This window comes from Amphiura filiformis, chromosome 4 (assembly GCF_039555335.1).
Source record: "Amphiura filiformis chromosome 4, Afil_fr2py, whole genome shotgun sequence".
NCBI classification, from domain to species: domain Eukaryota; kingdom Metazoa; phylum Echinodermata; class Ophiuroidea; order Amphilepidida; family Amphiuridae; genus Amphiura; species Amphiura filiformis.
In genome coordinates, this window is record NC_092631.1 from 60887438 (window position 1) to 60899923 (window position 12486).

Here is a 12486-nt window from a genome sequence, read left to right on the forward strand (position 1 = left end):
CAGTGTTTACTTACATTTCCAGAGCGTCAAGGCGATCAGTAGATTCAAATCGCTGAGGCAAAAACGACGTTGCTTTTGCAAGTTGAAGAAATCTCAACTTCCCAGCGATATCGATTGACACGTGAATGCGTCAACCAATCATATACAACCAACTGGATCTATTATTTTGCTAATTAATTTACCTTTCTCGATTATTAACTTTAGGTGATAAATCAATTCAATATTTATTGACAGCAACTGATGTTTAAAAAATTTATTTTGTGGCATTTAGAATATTTTAATTGTCGTCTGCAATCGCCATCGCCGTGATAATTTAAATGCAAAAGCGACAAGCGATACATCGCAAAATTCGGCGATTGCCCATCGCTTTCCCAAAGTGTTTCATCGCAATCGCTCGGCGATCGAGTATAAATTCAACTTTAAAGCATTTATTGGTTGTTAAATGTTGAAGTATTGTATAAGGTTGTATACAGTGGCAAAGTTCAAGGCTTTAAGAGAAGACCTCGTAACTCGTGTGTTTAAGATTGGTTAAGAATATTTATATCGAGAAAATAAGAGTGTAGGGATAAGGACTGGGATCACGATTAACAACTTCTACCCCCCCCCCTGATAACAAACCGATGCACCAAAGGTCTTCTCAGATGAACCCAGGAATTTGACAAACAAGGGAACGCATCACCGTGTATCTCTAAAACGTAAAATTAGTAACACTTACCACCATGCAATCCACGTTTTAACTCCGTCATGATACTCCATGCTCCTGTTCCGGGGAAAGCATTGGTGCAGTAATATCCTTTGAAGTCATCAAGATCTAGTGCCCACACCATAGCACCGCCAAGATTATTTGCCAATATGTACTCTGCCTTCATTCGGAATAAAAATAATTAATATTGGTAGTTATTAACATAGAGACAAACAATATATTAATAAAAACAAATGGAAATAAAGGCTTTTTTTATTGCCTGTATCATAATCTGATTCGTCTATATCTCTCTTTTCGGCCACCATGCAACTCGTCACAGAGGCGTACTGATATAAATGAGGGCGTGTTTGGGGCAAGTTTACTCCTGACTCAAAATACCAGGACAAAATTGACCAAAAGTTGTAATGTGCATTTCCCTTTGTTCCGTGTTTTAAAAATACTCAATTGTTCTCATTATGGCCCATTTTAGTATTACAATTGCAATATGTTTTGTTCACTACAGTTACATGTGTAGCACTATATAAAAGACATTGTATTAGCGGGTCAGTGGGACGATTTGAACATTTGCCCGCCCATGACTCGGTGGCCACGGTATGCCTCTGATCCCTCGGTATAGGGCTTAAAAATTAAGTTGATTTGCCCTTTAATCGACCGATCCAAAAATCCTTTTCCTTTTTTACTTCTTTTTGTAAGCGTCATATTATTTTGGTTTATGATATTCAAAATATGTGTTTTTTATGTTTAACTGTGGTATAAACGCATAAATTCGTCAATTACTCAAAATACTCGATTTATGCATTTGTTTCGTTAATTTCGGCAGCGTAAACATATAGATACCGGCAGCTGTGTACATGTGTGTATTCCGTGGCCAGCGTCTTTGGAAACCAGCAAATGCTGGCAACGGTCGGTGTCTAATTCTGAATTTATACTACATCGCTGAGCCAATGAAGTAGCGCGCTTTTGTTGCGGTGCGAAAAGTTCGCCAACTCATAATAGTCATTGGTCAAATACCAATCGCTTGTCTGGACGATTTAGTTAATTGAGCATCGCGTTTGACACCAAACTAATTTAGTAAAGAAACCAAGTGAATTTTTTCTGATCCACTGCATATAATACTGTTGCTGTGATTTCTTTTATTTTTGTTGTTGTAAAAAGCGAAATTACAATATTGTATAATTTGGTACATAAGTTACATAACCATGATAACCCGGGTCCATAAATGACAAACGCTTGGGTCCATGGAAAATCCATGGTCCATACCTATGCAAAATGTACAAGCCAGGCTAGCATATATGGTCGTATATCTGTTCAAATAGTTTTGAAATATACAGGACGCATTTGACCGATGAGAAATCTCAAGGCGTTTCTCCCGACATCGTACTGCGCAATGACATTGAAAGAATATTGGAGAGCTGTGAGATATGGTTCCTTAGAAGAATGATGAAGATCCCGTGGACTGATAAAGTGCCTAATGACAATGTCCTAAGTAGAGCAAATGTAAACAGGAAGCTGTTACGTGAAATCAGAGTTAAGCAGTATTCTCCGAAAGGATGGTTTCGAGAACCTAGTATTGACAGGAAGTATAGAAGGCACACGGAGCAGAGGCAGGAAGAGAGTGATGTGGTTATCAAATCTGAAAGACTGGCAAAAAGAAAGGGGAGCTGAACACAAGGCGACAAGGCTTCTGGAGATGGCCTATAACAGAGAACTTTGGCATGACATGATCGCCAACGTCCTAGGATATGGCACCTAGAGAGAGAGAGAATGTCAGAATAGTGTGATGTGAATATTGATTGAAAATACTCGCGTGGGGTCACATAATAACACAAAGCCATGTGCGATAAGATTCTGCTTACTTTAAGTGTAATACTGTCTGGATTCTCATATCCAACCCACTCAGTGGCAGAATAAGCATGAGGAACTTTACGATGCCCGTCCCAACGTTCTGTGAAACCATTGTCTATTCGATCACATATCTGCGAAAAAACACACACAAAAAATGGAGTTGGCTCTGATATGTGGATAGTCAACCTGTCGCCTTTGCAGCGCCAAATTGATCTGAATAATTATCTTCCATAATATTGATGGAAATGGAATTATGGGAAAGGAAACTCAGTCATATCCAGGTTTAATCGTGGAAAAATAGTATGCTTGGTATACAATCTATTTGACCTGAATTTGAATTTTGATCAAAGCTCAATAAAATGTTGAAAAAAAAGTAGCTACTTCCGACTTGAACACTTATACGATTTCCTTTTTAGGCATAAAATTGAAACTCAGAGTAACGACTACCTATTCTGGAAGGTCTGTTCTTTGAATTTGTATACGCTCTCCCTTTTGGGATTGAGCACTTTATTCAATTTCGACCAACTTCGAGAAATTTGCACCAAAATGGTCAAAAAATGCTGAATTTTCAAAAAAATCATAAAAAATCCTGATTTTCGCCCAAATTTCAAATATTTTTGGTGAAGTTGGTCAAAATTCAAAAAAATAAAAAAACGGCTCCTAGATATTTTTATCTAGTTTTTAAAAATTAATTTAAAAAAATATTTGGCCCAAGAACCGTTTTTTTGGGATTTTGGGCCAAAATGAGCATTTTGGCCCAAATTTGACCTCACAGATGAACTTATCAAGTCTTTGCCATTCTAAATATGTATACTTTTATATATTTTAAACCAACAATGTAGCAATTATGAGACCCGAAAGTTTCCATAATTCCAGGGTTCAGACCAATCTTAAAAGGCTGGCTAGTCATTAAACAATGAAACTTTATTTACAATTATTGAAACTATATAATGATTAAAATTATTTTTTTAGCATAAAAATATGACAAATGGCAAATAAAGTAACAAATTGATATTCGTCAAAATACATTGCCGTCATCGTATAATAATATGTACTGCATAGCTAAGAATTACATTATCGTAGGTACCTTGTGGCTGTTTTATCGCTTATATAAACTCAGCAAAAAAGTTTGAAAACTTTCAAAAACGGCTGTATATCTGACATTTTTAAAAATTTATCTCCATATTGTTTCACACCAGTGAAAACATTTTTGTTTCCTATCCTGTCAAAAATGACACCTCGCGTCAGACTTTGAACAACAACAACAACAACAACAACAACAACAACAACATCAACAAAAACAATAACAACAAAAATACCAACAACAACGATACAAAAGACATTGGAACAAAAGAAAAGGGCTAGACGTTTATTTATTTTTCCAGCGCGTTTTAAAGGAGTATTTCGTGATCCTAGCATCCTCTTTTTATGACATTTTTCAGTACATATCCACGAAAAAAGCCTATTCCCAACATTTCAGTTGATTCCGATTTTGCGTTTGCGAGTTATGCATGATTATGTGTATTACACTGCTCCATAGACAATGCGTTGTAATTTCGTTCTGGTGCACCAGAACGAAATTCAAATTTCACGATATCTTTGCAAAACGAATTAATCTGCAAGAAATATTTTGAACATAAACATTATGTAGCCAGAGGTTTCCAGTGATATAAAAATCTCAACTTTTTTTGAGAAAAGTGGGGGGATGAGGCTGTGGATCACGAAATGCCCCTTTAATGTAAGAGTGTAATATTACCTCATATTGAGACCAAATTCCACCTTGCTTTGTGAAATCACCAGGTGACGCCCCACCACTAGATGGTGCTCCAGGCATGTTATCAGCGCCTGATAACCTAAAGCTACGACCATATGTAGCGCACCCAACGACGACTTTTTCTTTTGGACAACCTCGTCTAATGTAGTCCTTTGTCACGTAATCCTGCGAACAGATACATATGGCATTAAGTGATCAATAATAAACGTCAATTTAAGATATATGGATTACCGTAGATATTAGACTTTCATATCCATGTCAATTATTTTAGAATGACATTTTGAGTTTAGATATTGCTTGTCCTTCAAACTAATAATAGGCATACTCGATTTGAAATCTCATTTTCAGATTCAAATAAACAAGAATAAATAGAGTATGTCTTTATCAACCTTTTTCCTTTTTTAGTATTAGTAGCAAGGCTACATGCTTGTAATTCAGGACTGTACAATAACTATTGAATTATAGGATAGGGTGAAGCAATTGGTGTAAGACTCAGGGGTGTGTGTGCAAGCGGTTTTGGCAGATCAAGGGGAGAACCGATTTTGACACAGATTCTGGTGCATCTTTTTGATGTTACGCCTTAAAATTAGGAAATCGTTCAAATATTTTGGCAGATAATTCACCTACAGGCTATTACACAGTCCGTTACGACCACTTGAAAAGTACTTTTCAATATAGAGGAATAACTATTTTGATAACTGTTGTCTATACCTGTTTAATCTTCTGGCTATAGTGGTTTATTACAATTAGAAGCAATAATTAGTGAAACATATATTGGTGAAACTAAAGCACTCTTATATGGGTTCAATGCCGTTGAATGAGATGACGGGCTTGTAATTTTCAGATTAATTACATTAACGGTAAATTCACCTACCCCTTGGGATGCACGCTCTCCACGCATTACATGCCCCCACTACCCCATTCTTACAAAACACTGCATACCCCATATACCCATGAGGCGCACCAACCAGTTTATCCATATGTAATCCCAGCTTACAATCCCCTCCAGAAAGTAGATTGCATAATAAACATCCACAGAGATCAGGCAAAAGTCAATGACCAGGATGTGCAGTCATTAACTCTCCTCCGGTGTGGGGGATATAGTGCCAAAGGTCAACCGGGTAACGTGAGTAATTTACACGTGAGCAAAACACACCTTCGCACAAGCAAAAGAAGTCCCAGTAAAACCGGAACACAATATGCTCGTCGCCGACCCCCTAAATTTTAATGCTTCTGCCTCCACTGACTAATACCAGGCCAGACCAACCCAGGGTAAAATCATATCGCCCCATTTTATCGTTCTATCAAGTGTCATGGCGGACGATGACAATAAACACAGCCTCTCACTTTCATGAATTATTAATGTATTGTGGGAAAGAATTTCGGTCAAATTGACTTCCGGAGAACAAATCCAGGATCCCCGGATACCATGTATAGAGCTAAAGTCAATTGGCAAGAAATTGCATATCGCGTTGTACTTTTATACTTTTTCATCATGTCAATCATTTTACTACGACAATATGGCAAACTAATAAGAGTGCTCGAGTTTCAACAAAATGCTAGAAACAACATCAGGCATCTCATTTAAAGTCTTAATGTACGATTTCCATCCAATTTTGATTTTGTTATTCTTTATTCAAAATGTTGAAATAATATTAGTAATAACTGACGGGAAGGTTTGCTGTCCATTTTAGGTTGAAATCACAAGGTAAAGTTAAAGAAACCCCACTCGTTATTTTGGCCATTTATCATGCAGTTCTATGGGAGGACATTATCATAATTTTTAAATTATGCCGAACTTTGCTCTGTTGACCTACAGAGACAACAAATTTAGCCATTTCCATTTAGGTGGAAGTTGGGACATGTGTAAACATTACAAATATTATATCAGGTTTGAAAAAAATTAACCAATTTCATATTATAAGATCGTACATTATGGCTTTAAACGAGGAAAAGCACTTACCACAACATGAGCAACTAAGTTACCCGTATCTTCTGGCGCAGAATAAAGGTTTGTATGATGCCCCACAAAAGGATCCCAAGAACCAGCCATGTCATAGGTCATGATATTAAAGAAATCCAGTTCTCTGTCAAATAAATGTAAAGTTTACATTATGAGGAGTTCTATAATGTTGTATACCTTTGAAGTTATGTTACCTCGTAGTCCATTATTTGCAATTCGTATTCTATTCAAATGTTTTTAATATGTTTCAAAATATGTTGCAAAATGTCAAAATTTAATAAAAAATACCGGGAATTTTTGCAAAAATAAATAACGAAAAGCGTTATACTTTTAATAGTGCGCTACGCACTGATAGGCATAACCACACAATCGCAGCACACTCTGCAAGACACCAAATAAAACATCTAGCAACAATTTGTAGCTAAGGAGCGCACCCCTATGCCACAATAAACCATCGCAGCCGGGATCAGCTCACCAAGTTTTCGTACGGGTAACCATGCAACTGAGACAAACAAGCAGGTAGTTCGTTGCCAAGGGGAAATATAAATTTCAATTATTCACGAGAACAAAGAGAGAATGCACCGGGGCTTGAACTCGAATTAGCATTTACTGTCCCTTTTTAATTTTGAGCCGAACAACCGAGGTAAAGCAAAGAAAATTGGAATTTACTACCAGCGCCGATGTCGCCAATGCGTATCACTCTATCGGTTATGTTACCGCACGGCCCTTTGATGTGTGTGTAGGGTGTGTGGGGTGTGTGTGTGTGGGGGGTGCGTGTGCGTGTGTGAAAGTCCTGCACGCCATTTACGTACCGTGTTATGAACATCGCGTACGCGTTCGACTAATATTTCCATCGTAATAACTAATCGACGGTTCCTGCGTTTTATTCAAAATCTCGGATTTTGACAAAAAACTACAGCACCTAAAGTCTTGATTTTAGAGGGTACGTTAGTTTAATAAAGTACATTATTACAATCGTGTAAAAAACAGAATTTTGAAAAACATTGAGGGTGTCCTCCTCAGCAAATGTTACAATATGGTTTTAACTGCTAAAACGTTTTACCAAAGTGTTTTTGTCAAGGTTTTTAAATACTGTTATTTAAAAATAACAGTATGCCTTGTTTTGCAGCAACTTATGAAGATGTTTTAAATGCTACATGGTTATTAGTGGGCGGGTTAGTGGTGTAAGTTTTTCTTTTTATGCATAGGCCTATTATATACTGCGCCAATAAAGTATCCTTACACTTGGAAAAATAATCACAATTTCCAAACTGAACAATATTGTGGTAAATTTGTTTTTTTAATAGATGCACTGTCTGATCCCGCACATTATGATACCACATTGAATCCAATGTGACTTCAAGAAGCAAAGTTACACACATTTGATTAGACGAGGGTCCCGTTTTAAAAGTGACATACAGGCCTATTCAAAACTCCACAGACTAGACGTCTGGTTTGAGAGTGGTGAATGGCTAATTTGTGCGTTTGGCTTTAATTTAAAACAAAAGGAACAAAAGAAAACTGAAACAAAAGAACTAACAAATAAAATGAAAATTATGAAAAGTACAGAGAAGTAAAATTAAATTAAAACTGCTTGAAATAACGTTTCATTGAAGAAACAGTGTTGTCTCTTTGTTGTGCTTGTTGGAATCATTTTTGCGCCATGTATAGGCCTGTTTGTCAATTTTAAAATTGGACCTTCGTCTATTCAATTGCTTATAACTTTACTTCTTGAGGTCACATTGGATTCAATGTGGTGTCATAATGTGCAGGATTACCCCAATACTGTTCAGTTTTGAAATTGTGATTTAAGTGTAAGGATACTTTATTGGCGCAGTATATGGTCAATTCCAGCGAAAGCGGGACGAAATTCTCCCTATCTTAACTTTCCACTTTAAAATGTCATTAATAAAGGAAATCACGTTATTGATGGAGCATATCATGTAACGTCCAATGTGCACTCTTTGTGCATATAGGCCTTTACTAGCAAGTCATACCAGGGGACAAGTTATGATGGCTTAAATGAATTGGCGTTACCCACGAATCCAAGGATAAAGCACCATATATTTCATTGAATATCCTTCAATCAAAATGAAATTATTACCGTTAGAAAGACGTTTGCATGATCTCTCATCATACGTAAAACGATTGAATTCCACCAAAGTTTGTGGACTCTAGAGGCCATTAAGTCAATTTGGCTAATAATTTTGTTACCCGCGTATCAAAAATAAAATGATCGTTCTGAAAATGTTAAGTGAATATGCCATAAATGACTATATCATGAAACGAAGTTTCGTTCTATAATTCTGAGGTCCAAGTGATTATTTTATGCAAATACGTTTTACCCATAAAATTCCATAAAATCAAATTTGACGTTACCCACGTATCAACTGTTACCCACGAGTCCAGCAAATATAATTGCCATAACTTAAATTAACATTTAATGACTTTGGACACTGAATTAAGTTTGACAAGCGCTTAAAATTGAAAATCGTAAAAATACGTTCAAAGCTTTAAAAAAGAATCTACGACGGTTTAAACTTTTGTTACCCACGAATCCCGAATAGATGCTAACCTTGAAAAACAAGGAGATTGTTTATTTTAAGTTTAAATCAGCACATATTCAAGCCATGTGTATGCTATATTTTTTACAGTACTTGCAGTTTATGCACCTAAGAAACGCAAACCCCAAACGGTACTATAGTACTTATAGCTTTACCCACGAATTCGGCGTTACCCACGAATCCAAGGATTTACTCGTAAATTATATGTTTCTTATGTATCTTAACATTTTGAAAACATGCGAAATAGGTTCCAAAACAGTCCTGTTTAATAGCGTCCTCTTGAAGGTATACTGAAGCTGTATCATGAAGTTTTGATTGATTATCCTAAATTACCATTTTTGGGTAAATGCAATTGGTTTGAGAAACGGGAATCATTGAAACACAATAGAGGAATAACCGCATGATGGTTTCCAACCTTCTGTAATATTTTCTATTTTGCCGCTTACCAATACATACCTTCAAATATGTGTTACCCACGAACATTTTGGTTACCCACGAATCCCTACTTAAATTATAGTTAACAATGTATTGATAGTGTTTTAGTACATAGGAACTGTCAAACACGATTTAATAGAATATTGCTGCATGAAAATATGGAATGATTTTACTAAAATAATAACATAAAACTGTTTGCTCTGTCTATTTGAATTTGGCAACTTCATTATTCTCAAAATTTTTATACCAAAAATGCCATAATGATCCATTCTAAATATTCCATGTAGTTTGTATTTTGATTAAAATTCATTTTAGTGTCATTGCAGCCTGAATTATTGACATACGGAAAAGTATTTTTTTTAATTAATAGGAATTCCTGTTTTCCAGACGCTGTTACCAACGAATCCATCCGAGATCCTCATCCTGCGACGAGATAAAAAATCTAACTTTATATTTATATGAAGCATTTATTCTAATCTTTCGAAATAATACAGTAATGTTAAATGACAGCCACTTTGGAAAGAGTTCGAAGAATTGACACAATCTTAACTGTACACCTGGTTCTTTCTTAAAATTTGTAATAACCAAAATATTTCTTTGTAGATATATGTAATAAAATTCTATTTTACGTTCAAAGTCTTCACCGATTTCTAGTGTATATGAGTCACACATAAAATATTGAAAGATATTAAAGAAAGTGAAATTTTATGGCGTACAACAGGTGAAAAAGGCTTGAATTCGTGGGTAACATGCATATGCGCATTTAACACTTTATTTGGTCTAGCAAGAAAAGTCATTTTTCAATCCGATGGCACTTCCACCTGATGATTCACTAGATATGATCATCTCATTTGATAAGTCTAGAATTGAAAAGGAAAACATTTTCAAAATGGCCCCCAGAGAGAATTTTGTCCCGCTTTGGCTGGAATTGACCATATATGTAGAGTATCAATACATTAAGTTTCATGGATTTACAAATTCACAGTATAAACAAGATGTCCAAGGTTTCATTTGCACTGCTATCTCTGAGTAGATGGTGTACATATTTACTCGTATTGTTTGCTTCCGGGGAAGCTGGTCAGGAAACTTAACGAGTAAGTCCTTTTGATTTATTGTTTGCACACATAGTAGACCCTTTATGTCGCATGAAAGAAAAGTTGCTTAACCCTAGAACTACTGAGCCATATTTTGTAACATGGACTACGAAGGGGGGGGGGGGGGGTGTTGCAACCCCCCTAATTCTCATTTATAAACGTCATTTACCGTTTAATTTGGTACTAATTTAAGGTATAGCTATAGGTCTTTTCCAACCAGTGATACTAAAATAAGTACAAACATTCCCCACATAATATCGCTATAATGTCATAATGTGAGCGCCCTGTTGAAAAATGGGAAATTGTGGCTATGTACAAAAGGCAAAATTGACTTTTGGTTAAAACTTCAATAAACTTGAGATTTCGCTCCTAAATAATAATAATAATAATAATAATAATAATAATAATAATAATAATAATAATAATAATAATAATAATAATAATAATAATAATAATAATAATAATAATAATGGGGGTTCTTAGTAGGCGCGCAATCTTCAAAAGAATAAAGGAAAATACTATTTCAAACTAACAAACAAAAAGACAATATCTCTTGAAATAATTTTACAAGAGGGAAATAAAAATCGTTTTTATTTATCGATTTTACTGTAGAAAAATATGATGGGCCTCATCATTGGACGTTTTGAATATCGCGTGTTGAGAGACGGCTGTATTAATTTCAAATACAACTACCTGATTCGTGCTTCATAATTAATTTTCTAACATATAAGGCATAATGTTGTGATTACCGGAGACACCATTTAAATGTCTAGTTATAAGTGGACAAACTTTCCCAGGCAGGCAAAATCATTCAGTTGACCTGCTACCAAAAGGACTTCACGGGAAGATGACCAACATTTGCCATTTTGATGCTGAAATAGGCTTAAATAGAGAGTAAGTTGGAAAATATCAGGAAGTCCGTCAGGCAGGCTCATTTGGAAAATAGCACGCCCGACGAGCGCCATTTGATAAACTGATCTACTTAATTCGGAATGAAATAAAAAGGAAATACAAAAAGTTAAATAACGTAGACACTCTAATTTGCAACATGTTGAAACTGGTATTATAGCCAACATCCATTTTGAATAATATTTGCCATGGATTAGGCAATACGTGTCCTGGGAGCATTCTACTCAAAGTTAAACGTAAATACTCTTCTAGGCGTGCTCCAGTTTTTGATATCGTATATACTTAAGCGCCCTAGTTCTATAACCAATCCGGTGGCAGAGAGAGGTTAGATGGTTTTGCGAGATAAAGTTTTTTTGCTTTGGTGATTATTACTCTTTGGGTGCTACAAAAATATGATTCAGTGGTGGTGGAAAATGGTCACCATTTTGGGCATATTAGAAATATTCAAGATATCATGGAAATCTAGGATCACTGAAACGTGTCAGTTCATAATCCATATGCATATATTATATAGTAAGCCAAAGTACTAATAATGCGCTATAATCATGATAATTAGTATTTGTTTTGATACCTTTTGTCACTAAAAAATCATTTGAATGCTATTTACGTGGCGGCCACCTTGAATATTTCAGATTTCCCAAGGGTGACGATTTTACACCCCTCAGAATCTTATTCTGCACCACTCAAAGACCAATAATCAGCAAAAAAGCTTTAACTGCCAAAAACGCTATAAAATAAAAAAATAAATGTTGGTATTTATACAGCGCCTTTCACATGTGAACATGTACCAAAGCGCTTTACATTTATTCCGCCGTCGTTAGAATATGTCAGGTGCCATACAATGCCCAAGGCATGCTCATACCTTTGGGCGGCGCTCAATGGACAGTATTCATAACAGCTCCCCATTTCACACCTGGGTGGAGAGGAGTAATCGAGATAAAGTGCCTTACTCAAAGGCACAACACGATGGCGTCGCCGGGGCTCGAACCCGCAACCTTCCGATTATGAGTCGTAGCCCGTTCCGCTCGGCCACCGTGCTATGATTATTTGTCTTTTACCTTTTGTCACTAAGAAACCGTTTGAATGATATTTTAGACTTACGTGGCGGCCATCTTACGATGACGCTTTTACACCCTGATAATTTTTATTATACACCATTCAAAGATCAATAATCACAAAAAAAGAACCGAACAACATAG

General features: G+C 36.0%; 1 protein-coding gene across 1 annotated transcript in view; it reads right to left on the reverse strand.

The window, feature by feature from the left end:
* LOC140149897 (chitinase-3-like protein 1) overlaps nt 1-12486 on the reverse strand; it is a 44278-nt gene that overhangs the window by 15130 nt on the left and 16662 nt on the right. Inside the window, exons 5-8 of the mRNA XM_072171915.1 lie at nt 6286-6409; nt 4305-4487; nt 2560-2679; nt 716-863 (exon numbers count right to left, since the gene is read on the reverse strand). Of these exons, the coding sequence (XP_072028016.1) occupies nt 716-863; nt 2560-2679; nt 4305-4487; nt 6286-6409 (575 nt within the window). The remainder of the gene's footprint in view (nt 1-715; nt 864-2559; nt 2680-4304; nt 4488-6285; nt 6410-12486) is intronic.